The sequence below is a fragment of the Capricornis sumatraensis genome, chromosome 10, assembly GCF_032405125.1.
Source record: "Capricornis sumatraensis isolate serow.1 chromosome 10, serow.2, whole genome shotgun sequence".
NCBI lineage: Eukaryota > Metazoa > Chordata > Mammalia > Artiodactyla > Bovidae > Capricornis > Capricornis sumatraensis.
The window spans coordinates 93993900-94019059 of NC_091078.1; the positions used below are offsets into that span (position 1 = coordinate 93993900).

A 25160-nucleotide genomic window follows, 5' to 3' on the forward strand; every position below is an offset into this window, starting at 1 on the left:
AAGTCCCACGAAGCAGATGCTCACCACCCACACGCAAAAGGAGCACAACCATCAGTGACCCCAAATCCTTCGAGCCAGGCAGTGACTCAAACCCTGAGTGAGTCTCTGCTTTCCTGTTTTTAGTGCTAAGTAGACATGTTCTGAAGTAGCCCATGAGACAGAGAGACACAAACTTGTTTCTCTGAACAGTTGCTTGGGGCTTGGTGGCTGGACACAAAGTGAGAGCCAGGGACTCCAGAGCTGGAGAGCTGGGGCCTCTGGAACATCACCTGCCCGACACCGCTGGCCTCGCGGCCTCGCAGGGGGAAGGAGGAGGACAAGCCAAACCACCTCCCTCAAGCCACCTGTCCGAGCGCCACACTACACACCCGCAGGCCCCGCCTGGCAGAGCCGCAGCCTGCCCAGCCAGGCACTCCTCTCACCACCCAGCCCCACTTGCCTGTGCTGGTCGAGGACCATATGCCCATCGAAGGAAGGGTCCTCAAGGAACCTCCTGAGACAAGCCCAGCACGTTGCAGAGTCAGACTCTGCTGAGCTCAGACACTAGATTCCCCCTTTTAACTGTGTGATCCTGATCAAACTTCCTTACCCCCCTAAGCCTCAGTTTCCTCAACTGTAAAATGGGAATGTAAGTGCCCACTGTACGTGGCTGTTGAGAAGATTTCATCGAGGAGTGAATATGAGACATGCAGAACAGGGCTGCACACAAAAGCCATGCTCGAGAACTTGCTGTGTTAAAGTGTTTTCCACTATTCTCTACTGAGTCCCCTTCTTGGTAAAAAAACAAGAAAAAAAAAGGTAACAAAATTGGCACTGCGAACCCAGGAGTTCCACAGTGAGTAATGCAAAGTATTTCCTGTTAGGTACAGGCATGGCAGAGAGCAGAGAATCCTGCAACCCCTCTGCTGGTCTGCCCTGGGAGAGGCAGACATGGAACTGGCTGTGTGACGCACAGGATGACTTCCTAGCACTTCAATTCAAGCAATGAAGAAGCCCAGGAGAAGCTGGGCACCGGTGCGCCAACCTGTCCAAATGCTGCGGGGTGGGGACGTGCAGACCGGCCAGGGGCAGCAGAAGCTCCTCTCTCTCTGCCTCCCCTAAATGGAATCTGCCACACACTGGCAGACTCAAAAGCAGCAGTGCCTTACGATTAAATCCAGACACTCAACCTCAGGAACACTCCCTAGGCACCGACAGAATGGTCAGAAATCAGTCCATCCTGCGAGGGCACAGTCCCGCCTGCACTCCAGGGGCCCCGGGCCTTACCTCCACCTGATGAAGAGACTTGAATATGGACAGATCAAAAGGCAGGAGCTGCTCCTGAATGTTGCTGGTCCCAAAAGGTCCTTCTGTGCCAGAAACCTACAGCCAAATAATGGTGTGAATTAGGGATGCTGCTGCAACCAGCACTTCCCATCCATGTTCACCGAGCAGTGTTGCAGCAACTGCCAAACCCTGCTCCAAGCTTTGCCAGGCTGCCAGAGGCAGTCTGGGCAAGGATTCCCACTCAGCACTTCCATGATCCACAAAGGCTAAAGCCAAGGTTCAAAGTAGGGGGCCACTGGACCATGACTGCCCCCTGGTGCTCAGAGGCGGAAGCACAGTGCCCAGATCACCAACCGTCACCTTCTTTTCCTCAGGGCCTGCAGTGTATACACACACACACACACGAACACACCCCACACACCCAGGTCACGAGCTGTGCCCACGACTGAGCAGTTCCCCATGACCAGGCTCCCACAGCTTTACCTTAAGGTACTTAAGGCGACAGGTGAAGTCCAGGATGTGCCCCAGGTCAGTCTTGGCATCCCCGCTGGCGCATGTGGGCTTTCCCTGCTGCAGCTGCTCGGTGACTGCGTAGAGCTGCAGGGGTCCAATGGCGAAGACCTCACCAGCCCCCAGGAGCTGTTCTCCTGCAACAGCCGCAGCCCAAGAGGTGAACACTGGGCCCAAGCCCTGCCATGCAGCCAGGGCACCTGCCCAGGCGGCCAACAGTGAACAAGCACTTGGCCGGCACCCACTATGCACACCGAATCAGGATGAAGGAAGGACCCTCCTGAGCATGCGGAAGCGGCCTCCCTCCTGGGCTGACAGCTCAGGGTCAACCCAGGACACGTGATTACAGAGGAGGGAAGGGCCGCAGGAATTAGCTCTGGGGAGCCTCTCCGAGGTGAGACTGAGTTACAATATGAGGCCCTGGCCAGGAGAAAGCCAGGACAGGCAGCACTAAGGGCAATGGCCTGCTGTAACCTCTAAGACACAGACGTCTCAAGGTCAGGTGAGACCTAAGGTGCCAGCACCGTGCGGGGCCCGAGCGCAGGAGGGGCTTCTGAGCCAGACACTGGTGTTGGGTCCTCCTTTCGCGCTTTCCACCCATGCACCCTCAGATAGCCAACTGGGCCGCTCATCCTCAATGTCCTTGTCCGGCCCTCTTTCAGGGGAGCAGTAAGACACCCTGTTCTCAGGCAGGGTCATAACCCTGAGGCAGCTTCGGTGCCATCTGAACCCTTTTAGGTAAGAATAAACCCAGTGCAAGAGCGCAGCGTGCCACCCACCTTCCACAACTCCATCAGAAGGCCCTAGAATACAACCTGAGCCTGAGGACAGAGCCCCCGCAGACAGGGGCCCAGGGGTGCTGAGGTGAAGAACACAGCTCCTCAGACTTGCAGAGCAGACAGCTGCACAGGCCTGCCTGTGGACCAGGTCCAGGGATCTGGGGAACCCTGGCAAGGTGGGTCCTGGCTGATGGAGTTCTGGGCCCTTGGCCGCCTAACAGGGCTAGCCAAGTTGCATCCAGTATTTCAAGGACCCCTGGCCATATACCTTTTTCAAAGAGTTCCTCAGCCAGTGCTGCAGTGATGCCGTTAATCTCCTGAAGAGAAAACAAAACCCAGTCAGGACACTCCCCTGCTCCCCACCACTGGGGCCTGCACCTTTCTTGCCATCTACTCCCTCCACTGCTGCAAAGCCAGCTCTCCAGAAGTAAAACACAATGGAGAGAGTAAATCTAAAGTGAATCAAGCAGCCCAGAAAGGAAAAGACTATTTCCAGGTGCGCGGGTATCAGCTCCAAGGCCACTCAGCATGGGCTCAGAACTCCAGGCCCAGGAGACCGCAAAGCCTGGCCACGTCAGGCGCTGGCTGGGAAGTCAACAGCTCCCAAAACTGGCCTTGGGAGATTACTAAGAGAGGCATGGCAGACAGACAGTCCTGCTTCCTCTGGAAAAGAGGTTCCCATTCCCCTGGTGGGGGAAAAAACGGGCCTCACAGAGCCAGCCCTGCCTGGGAGTGACCATTTTTACTGACATTCATGTCCCACAGGTATCTGAGGAAAGAGTAAGCACCGGCTCTCTTCCTGCGCTGTCCCTCCAAGGCTGTTGAGCGCACCGCTCAGCCCAGGGTCATGAGAAAGAGGCAGGAAAGGATTGCCTTTCAGGGCGATGGGGTAAAGGCAGCACACAAGGGTGACCTTCAGTCACATTACAGCCAATGTGCTGGGTCTCAATTCACACCAGGCAATGGCCTCAGCACTCCCCACCAAGAGGCTCACTCAATCCTCCCGGTGCCCTAGGCCAGGAGGCTGTTAGGTTGAATCCTATTTCACAGGTAAGCAAACTAAGGTGGGACATGCTGCGATCCTCTCGCAAAGCCACACTTTCAAATGCTTAGCTGTGAAGCCTCTCTCAGTACACAGCTGACTGCCTCAGCATTTCAGGGGTGTAACCCTGGGGTTGCTAGAGCCCCAGGGCTTGCAACCCCACATCCTGCAGGTAAGAACCGTACCTAATTTTCAGATGGCAGCCAACAGGACTTTTGTAAACAGGTCCAGATGAGAACTGCACAATCACCTTCGTAGCTCACAGGAACACCTCTGCCACCAGGACACGCAATCAGTGCGTTTATGGAACTTGAAAGGCAGCCGGCTGCAGGAGCAGAGCGTCCTTCTCGTGTTTTCCTACTGTTTATCTCTTGCTTACCTTTCACACATACAGGACACCCTAATGCTTGCTTATATGCCACAAATATCTAAGTGTCTTTTCCTTGTCTGTGTATGCCCTTTATGTGTGTTCACACCAGTTCTCCTGACAGAGGGAGGTTTGTCAAGTTTACATTTTTTTAACCTGTGATTCTTTTCCTTTGTGACTTCTGGGACCTCTTTCCCAACCCTAAGATTATAAAGACACTCCCCTAATTTCTCCTTTTAGTACTCTAAGGTATCTGTTTTTTAAAAATGTGCTTATTTCATCTGCTTGAAATTCAGCTTGTATGAGACGAATTCCTCCTTATTGTCACAAATGAACAAAAAGCCAAAGGGAGAAAAATGAGCGAACACACCTCCACTGTTAGGGGGCTCAGAGTCTAGCAAAACACAGGGTCGTATGTAAAAGGGCCACCAGAAGGAAACAGCAGGCTCTGAGCCAGAGAGGCTCCAGTGAGTGAGAGGACAGGCCATCAGTTCACTCGGAAGCCCAACGTCAGTCTCCCGCAACAGTTCAATTGCTGGGCAGTTACTTCCTCGGCTGCTATGAAGAACTGAAGGTCAGGAAGACTGTGGAATGACCTAGAAGCTCATTTCTCTACCCACATTCTGAGAACCAAGCCCCTTCTCCAGATCGGCACTTCCCCATCTGGCGTGCAGTCAGAATCGCCCATCGCCCGGACAGCCTTGAAAGACACAGACTCCCGAGAGGCTTCCGATCCGCACCCACCTCCAGCCCCCAAGAGCAGCTCCCCAGCCTCTCCATTTCCAGCAGGGACACTAGGTCTCACACGGGAAAAGGGGCCCTAGCCCACGCTTAGTACCAGCAACCCTTATCCTCAAAGTTACACTTCTTTGGGCAGCTGGCGTCAACACTAGCCCAGCTGAGGAGATAGGGCTGGAATTTCCGGAAGACCCAGGAAGTTGGGAGATAGTGAGGGCCAAGGACTCACGCTAAACAAAGAGCATGTTTCCACTTCTGAGCAATCTGAAAAGTAGACAATTTCTTCTGCCCCTCCCCTTGGGCTACAGGAAGCACTCCCTGCAGCTATACTAGGCAACACTATCTACTTAGTTGCCTTGGCTGATCTTCACCTTGAGAGACTCTTAATTAAAGGGGAAACAAAGAAAGGCCTCAGTCCCAAAATCCACAGTATAAGTCTTCTCAGAGAAGCATTCTGTCTGCCTCCTCAGAGTACTCTGGTTCAACTGTGGCCTTGTGGCCACGTGTAAGCAGGGTTGGACCTCCCTCCTGCTAGGAGGAAACGGGGGCATCGGTGGGTCCCAGCTAAAGCTCCTGCAGATTCCACCCAGAGGTTCCTCTGCGAACGGGTACTCCCCCACCCACACACACTCCACCCAATCCTGCTGAAGGGACTTGAAATACTTCAGGGTCCCACAGATGTCTGAACTGAAATACCCAAAAAAAAAAAAAAAAAAAAATGGCAGGGAGCTTCTCTGGTGGCTCAACGGGAAGGAATCCACCTGCCAGGGCAGGAGACGTGGGTCTGATTCCTGGTCCGGGATGATGCCGCATGCCAAGGAGAAACTAAGCCCAGGCACCACAACTATTAAGCCTGTGCTCAAGAGCCCAGGAACCGCAGGTGCAGAAGCCCGTGCGCCCCAGACCCCATGCTTTGCAGTGAGAGCGGCCACCGCAGTGAGAAGCCTACGCACCACAATGAAGAGCAGCCCCCACTCGCCAGGAGTAGAGAAAGTCTGCCTGCAGCAACGAAAATCCAGCACAGCCAAAAATAAATAAATTAAAATTGTAAAAGACATTCTTTATGGTTCCAAAAATTTTTCAATTAAAAAAAATAGGTGTTTAAAAACTAAAATACCCACTTCCAAACATGTTACATTCCAATCAATCAGCCACCTGCCAGGGTCTCGTGCTAGTCTGCACCCTTGAGCAGCACCCTTGTAGGGCAAGTTGTTCAGCTGTGTCCAAGTTGCTCAGCTGTGTCTAACTCTTTGCAACCCCATGGACTATACAGTTCATGGAATTCTCCAGGCCAGAATACTGGAGTGGGTACCCTTTCCCTTCTCCGGGGGATCTTCCCAACCCATGGATCGAACCCAGATCTCCCGTGTAGCAGGCGGATTCTTTACCAGCTGAGCCACAGGGGAAGCCCAAGAATACTGGAGTGGGGAGCCTATGCCTTCTCCAGCGGATCTTCTCAACCCAAGAATCGAACTGGGGTCTCCCACATTGCAGGCAGATTCTTTACCAAGTGAGCTATGCACACAAATGCACCACAGACTGTTAGGCTGTGGTTCAGACATCACTGCTCCGACAGCATGTTAGCACGTGCAGGTCTGTGAACCCCCTGCAGCACAGACCCTACTCAATGAATAACCCCAGGCCAGTCCAACACTCCTGCTTGGCACAGGCTGGAGCCCAGCGTGTGTGCCACTGGAGCATTAACGAGGGGCTGAGTTACATGTCACTGTGTGGTTTACATACACACACAGGGGTCGGAGTCCGTGATAACGTATTTCATGCCTGTATGAGGCACACCAGCAGAAGTCAGGAACACTGTGTGAGTAAAAACTCCCCACTGAGAGATTCAAGCCTCAACTGTGGCTGCAGAGAGCTCCAAGACGGTAAGCAACCCGCAAGGATATCAGTTATCACGTACAGCCTGTATTCTGCAACTAAAACAAACGACCAAAAGCTACCTTGAGGATGGTAACGGTTCTGTCCTACTCTGATTTCAAATTTCAAAAACTGTCTTTGTTCTACCCAACTGGTTTCAAGATAACAAAATGATATAAATGCCACCCTCTGACAAGAAGTGAATGCATTTCCTAACCAGAATAGCTGGCACTGGCTGGGACCTGGAGAGCCCCTGCCGTTTGCCCAGACTCTTCCGGGCGCTTCACCTTGACTGCACCGGCTCCTGCAAGTCACAAGGGCCTGGGATCATCCCCCCTCCAACTCACAAGAGGAACTGAGACACACAGAGGCTCCAGGGCTGCCTCTGAATAAACTGTCACGAAGCAGCAGGGCTGGGAGACAGGCGGCTCTGCCTGCCTGTCAGGAAGCCTGCCCCAAAGTGGTGGCCCCAACCTCACACCATATCCAGAAATCCACTCAAAATGGTTAAAGTCCTAAATGCAAGAACTGAAACTATAAACCTCTTAGAAGAAAGACACGGTTGCAAATCTTTGTTCTCTTGGATTTGGTTTCTTAGACATGATACCAAAAACACAAGTGACTGGAGGGAAAAATGGGTAAACTTCATCAAAACCGAAAACTCGTGTTTCAAAGAATACAATCAGGACAACTAAGACAATTCACACAATGAGAGAAAATATTTGCACATCGTATTTCTAGTAAGGGTTTAAATATCCAGAGTATACAAAGAACTCCTACAAGTCAACAACAACCTAATTTTTTGAAATGCAAAAGATTTCAATAACTTTATCTAAAGAAGATATACAAATAACCAACAAGCACATGTAAGAAAGCTCAACATTATTAGTCATTAGCCAAATGCAAATTGAAACCACAAGGTACCATGTTACAGCCAAGAGGATCGCTACAGTGAACAGTAGCAAGTGTGGGCGAAGACGTGGGAGCCTAAGAGCCTGCACGCTGCCGGCAGGAATGCGCTGGGCTGGCCGACTTTCTGGCCAGCTCAATAAAATGGTGCAGCCACTATCAAAGAAAATTTGCCTGTTCCTCATAAAGAGTTATCATACACTCCAGCAAGTCTACTCCTAATATATACCCAACAGAGGATGTTGTTATCCTTTAGTCGCTTAGTTGTATCTGACTCTTTTTGTGACCCCATGGACTGTAGCCTGCCAGGCTCCTCTGTCCATGCAATTACCCAGGCAACAGTACTGGAGTGGGCTGCCGTTCCCTTCTCCAGGGCATCTTCCTGACCCAGAGACAGAACCTGCACCGCCTGCACTGGCAGGTGGGTTCTTTACTACTGGGCAACCTGGGAAGCCCCAGCAGAAAGTATGTGAGGTGAAAGTGGCTCAGTCATGTCCGACTCTCCGAGACCCCATGGAATTCTCCAGGCCAGAATACTGGAGGGGGTAGCCTTTCCCTTCTCCAGGGGATCTTCCCATCCGAAGGATTGAACCCGGGTCTCCCGCACTGCAGGCGGATTCTTTACCAGCTGAGCCACAAGTATGGATCTACACAAAAACATATGAATGTTCTCAGCAGTCTTATTTAATAAAAGCCAAAAACTGGAAGCAAGCTAAATTTATCAGTCCATTAACTCATAAATGGACAATATATGGTATCTTGAAACAATGTAATAGTACTTGACCACAAAAGAACTGAAGTGCTTATTTTCGTTTACAATATGAATGGACCTTGAAAACACCATGCTAAGTGAAAGCAGTCAGTCACAAAAGGTCACATATTGCACGATTCCACTTATATGAAATGTTCAGAACATGCACACCCATCTATTACGAAAGCATACTAGTGACTGCTGATGGGTACAGTTCCTTCCTGTGTGATGAATGTTCTGGAATTAAGACAGTAGTGATAGATGCACAATTCTGTTAATATTCTAAAAGCCAGGGACTTGTACGCTTTGTAAGAGTGAGTTTTGTATGTGAATCTAAAAAAAAAAAATCCACACCCCAGCCAAATATGGTTCCCTGGGTCCACCCTGTCCAATGTCAGCCCCACAAGAGGTGGACTACACTGGGAGTAAATTCAGAGAGGACACTGATGGCGGGGAAGGTTACCTGAAACCTTCCCTAAGGGCTCCCAGTCTGTAAAAAAGCTGACAAATCTTCTGGGCCCTGTCTGTCCAAATTCATTTGAAGATCTAATATGGTGATTCTCGATCAAGTGCAATTTGCCCCTCAGGCAGTATCTGGCAATGTGTGGAGATACTGTTGGTAGTTATAGTGCGGCGGGTTGCGGGGGTAGACTAGGGATGGGGGGGGCGCTACTGGCATCTAGTGGGCAGAGGTCAGAGATGCTGCTCAGCACTGCACAGGGCAGCCCCCACACCAATCACCTGGTCCAACACGTCAACAGTGCCACAGCTAAGCAACCGTGATTTAGCTTAACAACGGATCAACCACTTTTTTAGAACTCTGGATTTATATAACCAAGAGGTCCTTTTGATAATAATTACTTCAAATATGTTCAAACTGCTCCAAGCAGTAGAACATGCCTCAAACCAGAACCGCCACAGATGGAGGGCCTCAGGCAAACCTATCTCAGAACAGCAGCCCAGTACTTCTCTGGTGGCTCAGTGAACTCGAATCTGCCTGCCAGCGCAGTGCACATGGGTTCGATTCCTGGCCTGGGAAGATTCCACAAGGCGTAAAGCAACTAAGCCCGATCTCTGGGTCAGGAAGATGCCCTGTAGAAGGGAGTGGCAGCCCACAGCCTACTGAGCCTGTGCTCCGGGGCCTGAGAGCCGCAGCTCCGGAGCCTGCATGTTGCCACTACTGAGGCCTGTGCTCCGCAACAAGAGAAGCCGCCGCAGTGAGAAGGCCGTGCGCCACAGCGAAGAGCAGCCCCCGCCCGCCACAGCTAGAGAGAAGCCGGCAGGCAGCAACGAAGACCCAGTGCAACCAACATAATAACGATTCACATACAAATTATTTAGAAAACCAAAAGCAGTCCAGGCCTTTCCATACTCAGAGGCAGCCAGGAGACTGCCTCAAAGGCCCAGGTCTTAAGCAATGAATTATACTTTAACCTTAAATAGCTAATCAAAGCTTTCTTAAAGGACAGTGTTTCTTAGAACACTAACCAGTTGTGAAAAACTCACATAAGAAATGGACTTTTGTTTTTCACATAAGGAAAGAAAATGAAAAAAAGAAGTCTACAACAGGAAAACTACTGCTAACCACATACATTACTGGTACATGCCAAACACAATCCAAAGATAGATACACATATATAGCTCCCATCTATAAATGCCAGTCTTTTTTCCCACAGGGCCCCTTCAAGCTGAGTGGCCCACTGCTAGTGCCATCACCAAATTTCCAGGTTCTTCTATCTAACACTTCAAGAAAGGTTCAGCTGTCTCACTCTGAAAGTATCTCAAGACAGTTATTTTTTAAAGAAGTCTGGGCTTTTAAGACCACAACCCACAGGTCCCTCCCTAAAAGGCAAGCCTGAAAAGGGAGTGGGTTATTTTGGTTTTTTTTCCCCTATCTTCATCACACAAAAGGAAAATAATTAAATGTAAATTATCCAAAAGTCTACTACCTCAAAACAACTCCTCATAATATTTTCATGTATAACCTTCTAGAATTTTCCCAAATATATTCATACAAACTTTTTTTAAATAAAAGTGGGACCATACCCTAATATCATTTTCTGCCCTGCTCTTTTCATCTAGTAATATATTTCTTCTCCTACATCATTTTTCCAGCAGACACATCATTTTTCTAGCAGCATAATATCCAATTCCATGCTAGCACCCTTTTTTTTTTTTAAGTCGCCTCCTATGGGGCTTTTGACTGTTCAGCATCTTATTATCATCCTGGAATGACTACCTTCACACCTATATCCTCTTCTCAGTCACCCAGTCTTTTCCCTTAGAATAAATTCTCAGAAATGAAATTACTGGGTTGTTTAACGTTTTGGTTTCACGTTGCACCAAACTTCCCTCCTTCAAGTGTGACAACTCATACTGTCACCAGCAGCCCATGACCGTTGCTCCTCCATCCAGAAGGGAGTACAGAGCTGTCCTGAGACATACACTCCCATTGGAGGAAGCCACCTACCCTCACTCAGCACCTTGGACTCTGACGATGCCCTGAGATGGCAATATTCTGCCAACACAGATAGATCCCTTAATTAGTTTTGAGCTGGGAACCAACAACTCAACAACAGTCGATGCCAGGTGTCAGCTGTTTCTAATCTAACCCCATCCATTTGGACGGAAACTTGCTCAAACACCCACAGGCCATCTTTGCTAAACAAAACAACTTGTGGTGGAGCAAAACCTCTCTGTGGCCAGAGCCGGTCAGCCTAATTTAAGGCAAATCCCTTTACGAACACGCTCTGTCTGAGCCCCAACCCGCCAGGATGCTCCTCCATCTACTAACTGCAGGCTCCAGCTCCAGCCGACCTCTCAAAGCTGAGGTCTACAGGGTTTGCTACCTGGAGCTCTGGCGGCTGCAGGCTGGCAGGCGAAGGAGAAAACCCAAGAGGAACTTACGTAAAAGTGGAAATGCAAGAAGTGGGCCAGCACTCTGGGGGCCACATCAGGAAAGGTGGCCAGGAGTGTCTGGAGATAAATTTCGAGATCCTTCTCCCTCTTTTCCACCAAGCTCCTGGAGTTTTTCCCAATTATCTTTTTGGGCGGAAGCAGACTTCTATCAATCTTCTTCTCCGCAACAAGCTGTAAGAAAACATAAGCGTGTCAACCATAGACCAAGAGGTTCTGTAACGGTGCAAGGCCAAGGTAAGCAGCTGAGGGCAGGTGCTCGCTACGAAGCCCATCGTGGCAGGAGCACCACAATTAGCGATCAAACTAGTGCACCTGGGTTTGGCCTCAAGTTTAATTAGCACTAGAAACACCAACACAATTCTAGACAGTGAGCTCCACCAAGAGACTCTGGAGACATTGAGGAAAGTAATACCTCAAAGCCCCTGAAGTCACCATCTTCTCCAAACCACAACAAAATTCTCATGCTACAAATGACCCAGAGAAAGGCAGCTTTCTCCAAACGCAAAGAAAGAATTATAGCCAGATACTAAAGCACAGGTTCTGGAATAGGTATACTCAGGTGGAACAAATTGAAACCTGCTCCTCCCCTGGAAACTATCCCAGCATCTCATATCCTAGCTACAACTATCATTCTTAAAATTGAAGTTCAAATACACTCCTTGCACACTGTCTTATGCAAGGTTTGAACTCTCAGGATCCAATGGGTTTGGTTTTGTTTTTGGTTTTTTTGCTGTTTACATTAATAAACCAGTGTTGCCCTAAAACCAACCCATGACACAATAGGAACTTGGCCTAAAAGCCCCCAATTTTCAATTACCTTTTCATGTAGGTCGTGGAAATCACTGTACCGGTGCTTGACTGTCCACTCATGGCTCCCATCAGTGATCTGGATGATGTAAACCTAAGAGGGAAAACAGCCCTTGCCTAGCCAGCAATAAGGAAAGCCCCACTCCACCCTCAGCAATAGCTGCAGGACACCCAAACCCCCCCAGGCCAAAGTTAAGTTGCTCCCGCCCACTAGCCTCTGTACCTGACCCTTGCTGAGAAGCAGGGGCCCCCTTTTAGCCTCCTCCATGGCCCTAGCACTGGATCTGGCAGGCATATGGGATAAGTCTGACCCCTATCCAACAGTGAGAAAACAAAAAAGGCAGCTATCATATTAAGTAATCTCTTCAGTTTTTAAACTCCAGCCTCCATGTAATTCAAAGTCCAATCCAACCTGAGCTGCAAGAAAGGCCTTTCCTTCTGAGGCAAAACAGGGTCAGGTTTGGCAGGACCAGCTTTTCTGCTTTAGTTCTTTCTCAGGAGCCCTGACTATACCTGAGAAGCAAGTCCTTTTCCAACACTTTCAGCTGGTTCAGGAGTCAAGGCACTTAGACGCTTAGAGGAGGGCAGTGATAGATAATTAAGCCCTAACAGAAGGGAACGGGCCAGGAAGACCTGTGTTCAAAATCTGGTTCTGCCATTCCTGGCTATAGTTTATGTATGTACGTCAACTTATGTAAGTGACTGGGAGCCTTAAGTTGTCTGAGCCTCAGTTCCCATCTTAAAATCTCGTAGGATTAAGAATCAAAGGTAATGCATGCAAAATGCTTTGTAAAGGGCCTGACATGTAGTAAGTGATCAATCAAAGGTAGGTGTTGATAATTATTCAACTCAGCATACCCAGACAAAGGGACACAAAATCACCACCTTCCCAACACCCATTCAGAGGAAGGCCTCAGCCCTGTGGTCAAGGAGAGCTTTTTTGGAGCTAACCCTCCAGGTGGATACAGTGCATGCATGATGGCTGACCAGAGCTAAGCCCTCACCTGGATGAGGCCCCATCGTCCTTGCATCCCGCCCCTCTCTGCAGCACGCAGAAGGGGGAGGAGAAAATAATCAACTCAACTGAAGCCTCCATTGAGGAGCAGGCCTGTTGCTCCAGGATCCGTAGGAGCCCCTCCACAGCCTGACCATTTCCCTCCCCCTCCTCCTGCCCAGGAAAGGAGAAAGAGCCAGAAAAATGACCCTCAGGAGGAGGGTTAGGTTGAGGGCCAAGGAGGTGGGGTGAAGGCAGAGCCAAGCCCCCTTCCCCAACTCACCATGGTCCCAGAACAAAGGACAGGAGGCTGAGAGGTGCTAAGGCCACCCCCACCTTGGGGCCAGTCCCTGCTAGGCAGCCTACCAGGCCCATAGGCGCCCAAGCCCACCCAGACCCAGGAGGGCCTCCTACTTCATCACAGTCTGCGACTTCTCCCCTTTCTATCCTGCATCTCCTCCACAGCCTTGAAGTGTGCGTGGGCAGTGAGCCGCTCTCTCTCACCCCCACAGTCCAAAGCCGAGAAGACCCCTAAAGTTCCGGGCTCTTGGACTCTCAGTCCTGAGCCACCCCCTCAATCCCCGGGGTCTGGGCTCCACTCGCCTCTATTCTTGTCTCTGCCTGAGCGCCCAGGCCCCCAGATGCCCCCTTCACTTTTGAGCAAATGTCAACTGCAACCCCAAGGGCCCCCAGACCAAGGCCCCGCCCCCTCTTTTTCTTCATGGCTTGCAGCGCCCTGACCCTTTCCGCTGATACCATCCGAAGACCCCCTTTCCTAATTCCCCTTCTCCGGGACCCCCTGTCATGTCCTCCCAGGCCGGCGCCCCTCCAGGGGAGCCTCCGCCTCAACCTGACCCCTCTCCTCTGCAGGCCTCCTTTATCCCTTGATCCTTCCCATTACTAGCCTCCTTTTCTAAAAGCATACCCTTCCTAAGCCCCCTCTCTGCGCCCCACCCCAAGACCCTTTTTCCAGACCCGCGGAGCCCAAGCGCCCGTTCCCCAGATTCTGCCATCCCAGGCCCCCTCCTCAAAGTCGCAGCGCCCCGACATCTTCCTCTCCAGCTGCGGGGCCGAGAAGCCCACCCCAACCCCCCGCCCCCGACTCAAGACTCCAGGTCCCAGTCGCCACCTCCAGTTCGGGAGCCCGGGCCCCCAGCACACCGTATACGTGTCCACGAGCTCAGAGCCCACGACGCGCGCCGTCTTGGCCGGCTCGGCCTCCCGCTCGGGCCCGAAGCTGCGCGCCGCCGCCGCCATGTTCCGGGCTCGGTCGCCGCCGCCGCCCGGCGCAGACTGGCAGCAGTAGGGGGCGGGGTCAGCGTCCCACCGCCCCCTGGCCCCCGCCGCCCCCCGCCCCCGGCGCGAGCCGTGCGGCCATGCTGGCCCCGCCGCCTTCTCGCGCCCCCGCCCCACTCCGCCCCGCGCACGTAATTGACAGCTGCGGCCCGCGGCGCGCGTGCGCAGGCCGCCTGGGACGGTTCGATTGCGTAATCGGTCCCCGGGGCCCCGCCCGCCGCGCGCCTTGCAGCTCGGGAGAAACCGAGGCTCGGGCAGGAATTGCTCTGGGCTCTGGCACTCGAAAGGGATGGCCTTGCACCTTCCGTGGCAAGTCACTGCCACGCCTGGCCTTAGTTTCCCTCTCCGCAAAAGCGACAGTAATTACATCTCATCTACCTCTTGGTCTCATTCCCTGGAGGACCCGAGTGTGTTGAAGGAGGATCTGATTTGTAACTCTGGGCTAGTTCTTAACCTCTGCAAGACTCAGAGATCTCTGTCAAATGGACTTTCTAGAGAATTGAGTGGGTTAATCCATGCAATGGCTGGCAGGCAAGGCAGGGAACTGGTGTAGGCTCTGTGACTTCCCAGGTGGGTCAGTGGTAAAGAATCCGCCTGCCAAACAGGAGACGCAGGTTCCATCCCTGGGTCGGGAAGATCCCCTCGAGGAGGAAATGGCAACCCACTCCAGTATTCTTGCCAGGAAAAAATCCCATGGACAGAGGAGCCTGGCAGGCTACAGTCCATGAGGTTACAAAGAGTCAGGCATGACTGAGCCACTCAAAACCAGCTGCGTGAAGGACGTGGAGGGGTTAGGTGGAAAGGATATGTGCTGGCCATCTGGCACAACACCCCCAGATGGTATCCTACCAGAGCTCAGAAGGAGGGGGTGACAGATTGGCGCTGGACTCAGGAACTACAGCGCTGGAAAAGGGAAGCACGGGCACAGAGAAGGAGCCCTAACCCAGGCCCAGAAGAGGTAGTGACCCAACTGGAGAGGGAGAGTCCCGCACAGACGAGGCCTCTGTCGGTGTGCTTGTTGGCTGGCAGAGCGCACTTCAGCTTAGACCTAGTACTTTTCTCCCTGAGGAGGTGGCAGGTCTGGGGAGCGGCTCCTCTGGCACCCTTGCCAGAAGGGCTCCAAACCGCACTCTCTTGAGGTAGGCCAGTGCCTTCCTTCACGAGTCCCACAGCACCACGATCCGAGCTTGGCACTCGGGGCTTCTCTTGGCAGGGTCCTCCACTCCCAGCTTCTTTTTGCATACTGCTGCAGGAAAGTGAAGTCACTCAGTCGTGTCTGACTCTTTGCGACCCCAGGGACTGTAACCTACCAGGCTGCTCCGTCCATGGGATTTTCCAGACAAGAGTATTGGGGTGGGTTGCCATTTCCTTCTCCAGGGAATCTTCCCAACCCAGGGATCTAACCTGGATCTCCCGCATTGCAGGCAGATGCTTTACCATCTGAGCCACGAGGGAAGCCCAGAGGGGTTTAGTTTAAGTCAGGAGCTGCCAAGTCACCCAGACCTGAGCAAGTCACCACCCCTCCAGGAGCCTCACCCACCTCCTTGGTTGGATAAGAGTTGTGTTGCTGATCTGGGGGCCTGGCCTGGGGGCCTGGCCTTGCAGCTCCTGCCTGTCCTGGACTCATGTTTTCATTCATTCCAAAAACCTTTCCAGAGAGTCTCCTGGGGGAATGGGGGACAGAGGGAAAGAGCTCTGGTCCTTGTAGCCCTTCATCTGCTCCTTGCCCTGGGCAGAGGACACAGGGACTCAGGCCAGTGTGAGATCACCAGGGCCAAGGGGAGGGAGTAGAGGATGTTGCAGGCAGGGGTGGGCTGGGTCGGGAATGCGGCGGGGCTAGGCTATTTAAGCCCAGGGCCGCTGGCAACCCCAGCAGCCTGCCCTGTGAGCCGCCAGTATGGATGACATCTACAAGGCTGCGGTAAGGGATGGGCCTGGGCAGGGCTGGGGTGGGCATACCCTTTGGGGCCTGGGGTGGGCGTACCCACTGGGGTCTCAGGGGCAAGGTCACCCTAAGGAGGTGGTGGGGACCCAGGATAGAGTCCACTAACTTTCAGCCTAGACCTTCAAGGGGCCGGTTGGTCTGGCATTCCAGGGTGTAGAAGGGGTGAAGAGTTTAGGATCTGGGGGGAACTATCAGGGTTGGTGGAGGAGGACATCAAAGCTATAGCATCATGTCCAGCCCGGTCTCCAAACGTCTGTCCTCTCTGGGACACACCTCCCTGCATTTGTGTGTCTGGTCTGTCTCTTTGTTCCTCCCAAGCTCTCCTTCTGAGGCTCTCTCGCTGTTTCCCTCTCCGCGTTGCTGCCCCTCACATTCGGCTCCTCACCCATCCAATCCCCCACCACCCCCTTGGCTGGCTGAAGGTGCTCTGGAGGTTGGGACAGGGGGTGTGAGGAGGGGGCTGCAGAGGGCTCTGAAGCTTGACGCAGGCACAGAGGGACTAGGAGGGAATAACAGACCTGGGGCCCAGCCCCTGTTCAGCCTGGCAGGCTCAGGGCTCAGCGGCTCAGCTAAGGGGAAGGGCTAGAGGGTGGTCACCTTTTCTTGGTCACCCCAAGTCCCTGCAGGGGCCACTGAGGGGCTTCAGATGCTATTCCAACCTGGGAGTGGGGGTGTTGCTGACCTCCGTCCACCACAGAGACAAGGACATCTGACACAGACAGCTGCGCGCAAGGGAACCCCTACCTCAGCTCCAGGAAGTACGGACCCCTCCTGGGCAGGAAAGGCTACAGCTGGCTCTGGGGGTGCCCCTGTCTTTCCTGCAGGAGTCTGTGGAGCTGGGAGAGGGGGCAGCCCTCCACCCCGTGCCCATACAAGGCCTGGCGGGCCAGGGACTAATTTTGGCTCTTGAGACACCAGGAGGCCAAGGGGCCAGATAACACTGCCCCACCCCCTGCATGCCAGAGTCCCCAGAACAATCACCAGGTTTAACTTTGTCCCCCGTTAAAAATAGCCCAGTGGCCACCGGTCAGGTTACAGCAGGTGGCTTTGCCCACCCCCGCTGTGGTTTTATTGTCCCAACCTGAGGGACAGCTGCCCCTCCGGCCACCCAGCTTGGGTTTCAGCAGGGGGGCTGAAAGGACACTGAGAGGCCAACTGGCTATTGTTACTTGGGGTCACCTTGGTCCTGGAGAGGGTGCCCACCTGCCACCCTGGCCCTGAGCCCAGCCTCAGGGAGGCAAGCTGGGTCACCTGAGGGCTTGGGGACAGGCTGGGAGAACTGAGGCCTCTGCTCTGTGACCTGGGAATGGCCTGCCTCTTCCCGGCTTCAGTCTTCCCACCTGTGGAATGGGCTGGTTTCCTCGACAGCAGCCAAGGTCTGAGCCTGAGACTTCTTTTCTTCTCTAGGTTGAGCAGCTGACAGAAGAGCAGAAAAATGGTGAGTGCCCCAACATGCCTGTGGGGAAACAGTGGGGCCCAGCTGGGGGAGCGTGAGGACCCCAGGCTGCAGGCCCGAGGCTGGGGTCCCTCTCCCTGTCACCCCAGAGGTCTCAGAGGGGAGCAGGCAGGTTAGCAGGCGGCCCTCGGCGTCTGGCCTTCAGGGTTCTTGGCTGAGCCATGCTGCTCTGCTTCCCCTCCTCTCCTACTGGACACAGAGTTCAAGGCAGCCTTTGACATCTTCGTGCTGGGCGCTGAGGATGGCTGCATCAGCACCAAGGAGCTGGGCAAGGTGATGAGGATGCTGGGGCAGAACCCCACCCCTGAGGAGCTGCAGGAGATGATTGACGAGGTGGATGAGGACGGTGAGCCCCTTTGCCCCTCCCCAGGCCCCCAACTCTGGGGGGACTTGAACCCTGGCCCTGCCACTTCTTACTTTGCACCCTTAAAGGAGCTGTTTGGCCCCTCTGATCCTCAACCATATCATCTATGCAATGGGTGCAATAATCACACTCGCCTCACAGAGTCACTGAGAGGATTCAGTGAGAACACCACCGGGGTCAGTGTCCAGGGCAGGGCCAGGCATCCTGAGCACCGCCCTTTAATGGTGTGCGGCCCTCTCCCCCAGGCAGCGGCACGGTGGACTTTGATGAGTTCTTGGTCATGATGGTTCGCTGCATGAAGGATGACAGCAAAGGAAAGTCTGAGGAAGAGCTTTCAGACCTCTTCCGCATGTTTGACAAGTGAGTGCGTAAGCCTGGACCTCCGACCCTGGCCCTGGCAGAGCTGGGCAGAGGGGGACAGCTTTGTGACCTTGGCCTCCATCTCCCGTTCTGCACAACGAGGGAATAGGATGCCCCATCTCCTGGTGGCCCTTCCCTGCTTCCCAGGGTCACAAGCAGGGCTGTTTTGCCCCCTCCCCCTGCCCCTAAAATGGGCTCTGAGGCCCCTCTCACCCAACTGGCAGAAATGCTGACGGCTACATCGACCTGGAGGAGCTGAAGATAATGCTTCAGGCTACAGGGGAGACCATCACAGAGGACGACATTGAGGAGCTCATGAAGGATGGTGACAAAAACAACGATGGCCGCATTGACTACGATGGTGAGTGGGTCCATCTGAATCCCGCTGCCCATGCCCTGCCCAGGCCCCATGTCTAACCTATGCCCGTCTGTCTCTCCGCAGAGTTCCTGGAGTTCATGAAGGGGGTGGAGTAGACACCAACCTTCACCCAGAGCTGCCTGTACCACCTTCCAACTCCAGCTGGGCCCCGGGACTGCGGGCAGAGGGCCAGGGTCCCCAGGATGTGAACTTGGGTGTGTCCTTGACAAAGGGCCCTCCATGACTACCTCCCTCAGCACTGTCCTAGCCAATAAAATCGTGCTCCTGGAGGCCTGGTGTCCAGCTTTCATTCCCCCATCTCCACCAGTGGCCTCTCCTGCCCTGACCGCTGCCTTCCCTGTCCCAGAACCCATGCTCTCACCACCCTCGCACCCTGCCTTCTACAGCTCAGAGACCACCATGCTCCATACCCACCTGGCTCCTTTCTAGAACTGCTGGTGCCCAGGCTCCATCTCCAGCAATTCCACATCTGGAGTCTGTGGTGGCCCAGGAATCTGAGTTTCACAGGCCCCTGGGGGCCATGGCTTTAGTCAGCCAGTTGGCAGCAGAAGGGTCCTATACTCGGAGGGGCAGTCCTTCAGCGCCAGGCCAAGCCCTGGATGCCACTTGGCAGAGCAGCCATGGCTCCTCCCGCCTGGCAGCAGGACGCTGGGGGGTCCTCGGGCCTGCCCAGTCCCCCTGCCCGTTCACCTGGATCTCCTGCTGCAGTGTGGACTCCCCGGACCCAGGGGCATATCGCCTGCTCTACCTCCCCTCACTCATTTCACAGGTAAGGACCCTGGCACCCGGGGCGGCTCAGGGAGGGGCCTGCGGGGCCATCCTGTGAGTCTGGGGAGAGCAGAGCCGCCTGGCTCCCAGCCGAGGACTCTGATGAACAGGTCCTGATGGGCAGGACTCCCAGTTCCTGTGAACCTCATGACCCCAGCGCTCACTTTCACTGCCTGTCAGGGAGTGGAGGCATGGGGCCTGGTGACTCTCAGTTGCCTGGGGGTGCCCAGGCCAGAGCGACAGACAGAACAGTGAGATTGGCCTCCGGGAGATGGGGGCCACAGGGAAGCGAGGTGTCAGCAGCGGTGCTTACCAGAGGGACAGCTGCCGCGGTGCCCAGGCTCCAGCCAGAATGTCAGCAGCTGTCGTGCTCCGCCCAGCCACTCCACAGCCTCCCCACCTATGCCCCAGCCTTGGCATTCTCCAGACAGGCCCAGCATTCCAGAGACAGTCTTGGAATTCTGAAGATGCCTCAGTGGAGGCCAAAGCTGGTGGGAGCTGCCTGGTCCCTGGAGAGATTGGGGAGAGGAGACGGGTCCCCTCCGTCCTGCCCTCGGGAGCTGGAAAACTGAAGGACCTACATGTATACCCAGGAATGACATTCAGGATAGGAGGGAGGGTGACAGTGGGTGGCACCAGCAGCCTGTGTGCCATTCCAGGGTTTAGTCACACCCCCACTATGTGTCTAGCACGGGGTGAACGCTGGGGCTTCTCAGAAGGAGGCCCAGTCCCTAGTTTCATGGAATTTATAGTAAACTCAGGAAGACAAAGAAGAGATGAGGACAGTGAGGAAACCAGCAGAGTGCCAAACGGGGACTGGAGAGGGGATGTGGCTGGTGGGGTGGGAGAGACCCTGGGTAAGGCAAGGGCCCAAGGGCCCATGAGGGAAGGAAGGAGGCATTGAAGACAGCTGATGGCTCTGGAGCTAGGGAATTTGGAGGCCCCGAGGTGTTGGCCACCTGGACACAAGGGTTTCACTGGAATTGTGGGATGGGAGCTCAACTACAAAGGGCAAAAGGAATGAGGCAAGGTAAAGGGGAGATGGCAAGTGTGGACAATGCTGGTGATATTTTGCAAAGATTCAGGGAACAGAGAGATGAGCTGGAGCTGAAGGGAGATGTAAAGTCCAGGGAAGCTCACTTGAGGAGGTGGGTTAGGGAATGACCAACATGGTCACGAGAGCAACCTAGTGAAGCTGGGAAAGGAGTGAAGCAAGATGCAGGGGCAGAGCTTCAGAGGGCCAGGGTTTCTAGGAGCGTGTCAGGGCCTGCTTATAGCTCTGGGGCTAGATCCAAGCTGCGCCGGAAGGAAGAGGAAGCTTGAGGCAGGGAGGAAGAATAGTGGCAGCGGGGACGCTGAGCAGGAGGTGGAATCAGAGGGGGAGATGTTCTGAACGCAGACACTGAAGGTCACATCTTCACTGGTGACAACTTGGAAGATGGGTAACTGAGGTGGGGGAGAAGGACAAGGACCATAGGCTGGGGACCCCCGGGGGATATGGGATGCTGATGGTATAAGCGAAGGAGGGGAGGAAAATTCCAAGAGTTGAGCCCTCTGTGAACAAACTAGGAGGATGCCTGGGCCACCTGCAAAGAGGGTAGTGCTGGGTGGTGGATGGTGCTGGACGGTGCCTTGAAGAAGGGATCCACGCCATGTTTCTAATGCAGGGGGCAAGAGTTCAATCCTTGGTCAGGGAACTAGATCCCACATGCCATGGGCCATGGCCAGCAAAAAAGAGAAGGGGTCCACGGGTAGGAAGTTCTGTGAGATTTTCCGGACATCTGTGCTCCAGAATGAGGTGTCAGTGGAGGAAGTGCTGAGGGCATCCAATCTTTCCAGGTATGTCTACCACGGAACTCTAGCTGGGAGAAGCTGGCTGCATGCTTTATAAGCCCACCTGGGGGCACATGGCGCATCAGAACACTTCACACATCTACATGGTGGGCGCAGGCTGACAAGCCTGCTGACATGCCATTGCACTCCCCTACATGCATCCCCCAGTTCTGACCATTTTGCTTTGTTCAGTCCTCTCCATTTCTTTTGGGCTGTGTCATCATTTGCCTAGATAATACTTCTTCCATGAAGCCTCCTTTGACTTTCTCCATCAGAAGCAAGTGCTGGATGCATGTAAATCAATGAAGTTAGAACACTCCTTTATAGCAAACACCACAATAAACTCAAAATGGCCTAGAGACTTAAAAACAAGACATGACACAATGAAACTCCTAGAATGGGGAACACATTCTCTGACATGCTGTGCTAAGTCGCTTCAGTCGTGTCCACCTCTTTGTGACCCGTGGACTGTAGCCCACCAGGCTCCTCTGTCCACAGAATTCTCCAGGCAAGAACACTGGAGTGGACTGCCATGCTGCCCTCCAGGGGTCTTACCGAGCCAGGGATCGAACCTGCAGCTTCTGCACTGCAGGCGGACTCTTTGCCACTCAGCCACCTGGGAAGCCTCTGCTCTGACATAAACAGTAGCAATCTTTTCTCAGATCAGTCTCCCAAGGCAAAAGAAAATAAAAGCAAAAATAAACAAATGGGACCTAATCAAACTTTTAAGCTTTTGCACAGTAAATGAAACCATAAACAAAACAAAATGACAGCCTATGGAGAGGGAGAAAAAATTTGCAAATAACATGACAAGGCCTTAATTTCTAAAGTATATGAACAGTTCATACAACTCAATATGAAAAAACAACCCAATCAAAAAATGAGAAGAATACCTAAATAGACATTTCTCCAAAAGAGACACAGATAGCCAATAGCCAACAGGCTATCTGTTGCATAAAAAGACGCAAAACATCACTAATTATTACAGAAATGCAAATCAGAACCACAATGAGGTACCACCTTACACCAGTCAGAATGGCCATCATCAAAATGTCTACAAATAGTGCTACATACGTACAATGGGATGTTACTCAGCCATAAAAAGAATGAAACAATGCCATTTGTGGCAACATGGATGGACACGGGGATTGTCATACTGAGTGAAGTCAGAGACAAGTATGATATGACATCGCTTATAGGTGGAATCTAAAAAAACGGTTCAGGGACTTTCCTGGTGGTCCAGTGGTTAAGACTCTGTTCTCCCAATGCAGGGGGCCTGGGTGTGACCCCTGGTCAGGGAACATGATCCCACATTCTGCAACTAAAAGTTCATATGCTGCAACTAAGGATCCCACATACTACAATGAAGATGGGAGATCCCGAATGCTGCAGCTAAGACCTGGCACAGCCAAATAAATAAATAAAAATAAATATTAAAAAAATTAAAATGGGGTGAACAAGCTTATATGCAAAACAGAAACAGAGTCATACATGTAGAAAGCAAGCTTATGATTACCAGGGGAAGGCATGGGGTGGAGGGAGGCAAATTGGGGAACTGAGGCTGACGTATACACACCACTATATACAAAGTAAGTGACTAGTAAGGACTTACGTGCAGAGCACATCATGAGAAACGCTGGACTGGAGGAAACACAAGCTGGAATCAAGATTGCCAGGAGAAGTATCAATAACCTCAGATATGCAGATGACACCACCCTTATGGCAGAAAGTGAAGAGGAGCTAAAAAGCCTCTTGATGAAAGTGAAAGAGGAGAGGGGAAAAGTTGGCTTAAAGCTCAACATTCAGAAAACGAAGATCATGGCATCCGGTCCCATCACTTCATGGGAAATAGATGGGGAAACAGTGGAAACAGTGACTGACTTTATTTTTTGGGCTCCAAAATCACGGCAGATGGTGACTGCAGCCATGAAATTAAAAGACGCTTACTCCTTGGAAGAAAAGTTATGACCAACCTAGATAGTATATTCAAAAGCAGAGACATTACTTTGCCGACTAAGGTCCGTCTAGTGAAGACTCTGGTTTTTCCAGTAGTCATGTATGGATGTGAGAGTTGGATTGTGAAGAAGGCTGAACGCCAAAGAATTGATGCTTTTGAACTGTGGTGTTGGAGAAGACTCTTGAGAGTCCCTTGGACTGCAAGGAGATCCAACCAGTCCATTCTGAAGGAGATCAGCCCTGGGATTTCTTTGGAAGGAATGATGCTAAAGCTGAAACTCCAGTCCTTTGGCCACCTCATGTGAAGAATTGAGTCACTGGAAAAGACTCTGATGCTGGGAGGGATTGCGGGCAGGAGAAGAAGGGGACGACCGAGGATGAGATGGCTGGATGGCATCACTGACTCGATGGACATGAATCTGAGTGAACTCCGGGAGTTGGTGATAGACAGGGAGGCCTGGCGTGCTGCGATTCATGGGGTCACAAAGAGTCGGACACGACTGAGCAACTGAACTGAACTGAACTGAAGGACCTACCGTGTAGCACAGTGAGCTCTTCTCAATACTCCATGATGACCTATATGTGAAAAGAAACTAACAAAGAGTGGACATATACATAGCATTCATTTTTCTGTATAGCTGAAACTAACAGAACACTGTAAATCAACTATTCTCTAATAAAAAAATTTGTAAAGTCTACAAAGAATGAATGCTGGAGAGGGTGTGGGGAAAAGGGAACCCGTCTACACTGTTGGTGGAAATGTAAATTGGTGCAGCCAGTATGGAAAACATGAACGTTCCTTAAAAAGTGAAAAACAGAGTTACCATGTGACCCAGCAATCCCACTCCTGGGCCTACGTCCAGAAAAGATGAAAACCCTAATGCAAAAAGATACGTCCATGGCTTCCCAGGTGGCACAGCAGTAAAGAAGCCACCTGCCGACGCAGGAGACACAAGAGATGCACATTGGATCCCTGGGTCGGGAAGATCCCCCAGAGAAGGAAATGGCAACCCACTCCCAGTATTCTTGCCTAGAAAATCCCGACGACAGAGGAGCCTGGTGGGCTGTAGTCCACGGGGTCGCAAAAGAACTGGACGTGATTTAGCAACTAAATAACGACCAACGTACACACACACACAATGGAATATTACTCGGCCATAAAAAAGAGTAAAATATTGCCATTTGCAGCAACACTGGGTGGACCTAGACATGATCAAACTAAGGGAAGTAAGTCAGATAGAGAAAGTCAAATAGAAATGATATCATTTATATGTGGAATCTAAACCATAATACAAAGGAACTTGCTTATAGAATAGAAAGACTCACAGACAGAAAACAAAATTACAGTTACCAACGGAAGAAAAGAGGGGGAGAAATAAATAAGGAGTATGGGATTAATAGATACACACTACTGTATATAAAATAGATTAAAACGATTTACTGTAGAGCACAGGGAACTATATTCAACATCATGTACAAATCCATAACAGAAAATAATCTGAAAAAGGATATATATATATATATATATATATGCAAATCACTTTGCCATATACCTGAAACTAAGGAAAAAATAATAATAAACAAGTAACTTTTAAAACATTTTAACAAGAAGCAATCGCTGGAGCATCTCCCCCTGCCCCTGCCTCGTATTAAGGTTGCCTGGTTACTTACTGTGTGCTGTGTCAAGAGGCTGTAGTTTCTGCTGCGTGGCCCTGTTGCCCATCCAGGGCCTGACCCAGCCAGCAGCTTTTGGACCTCCAGCAGTTCTGACTTTGTCCATTAGATGGCACAAGATGTCTGTGGCTGGGCCCATTGATCTCAGCCATCAAGGGCACACTTGGGGTCT

At 52.2% G+C, this 25160-nt stretch overlaps 2 protein-coding genes across 2 annotated transcripts in view; one reads left to right on the forward strand and one right to left on the reverse strand.

Annotated features, from left to right (window-relative positions):
* NISCH (nischarin) overlaps positions 1–14214 on the reverse strand; it is a 54668-nt gene extending 40454 nt beyond the window's left edge. The window contains exons 1-6 of the mRNA XM_068982989.1: positions 14119–14214; positions 11974–12057; positions 11145–11327; positions 2824–2872; positions 1750–1913; positions 1267–1362 (exon numbers count right to left, since the gene is read on the reverse strand). Of these exons, the coding sequence (XP_068839090.1) occupies positions 1267–1362; positions 1750–1913; positions 2824–2872; positions 11145–11327; positions 11974–12057; positions 14119–14214 (672 nt within the window). The remainder of the gene's footprint in view (positions 1–1266; positions 1363–1749; positions 1914–2823; positions 2873–11144; positions 11328–11973; positions 12058–14118) is intronic.
* A 1936-nt stretch (positions 14215–16150) lies between these two features.
* Positions 16151–18852, forward strand: TNNC1 (troponin C1, slow skeletal and cardiac type). The gene is made up of 6 exons (XM_068982669.1): positions 16151–16174; positions 17606–17636; positions 17854–18000; positions 18264–18378; positions 18603–18739; positions 18821–18852. The coding sequence occupies exons 1-6, from the start codon at positions 16151–16153 to the stop codon at positions 18850–18852; spliced, it is 486 nt and encodes a 161-aa protein (XP_068838770.1).
* The last annotated feature ends 6308 nt before the right edge of the window (positions 18853–25160 follow it).

Excerpts from the sequence above, each read along its gene's own strand:
- TNNC1 (XM_068982669.1), top strand. The coding sequence starts at position 16,151 with ATGGATGACATCTACAAGGCTGCG. Across the intron at positions 18,379-18,602 it reads CTCTTCCGCATGTTTGACAA|AAATGCTGACGGCTACATCG; the intron begins GTGAGTGCGTAA and ends CCCAACTGGCAG. Across the intron at positions 18,740-18,820 it reads TGGCCGCATTGACTACGATG|AGTTCCTGGAGTTCATGAAG; the intron begins GTGAGTGGGTCC and ends GTCTCTCCGCAG.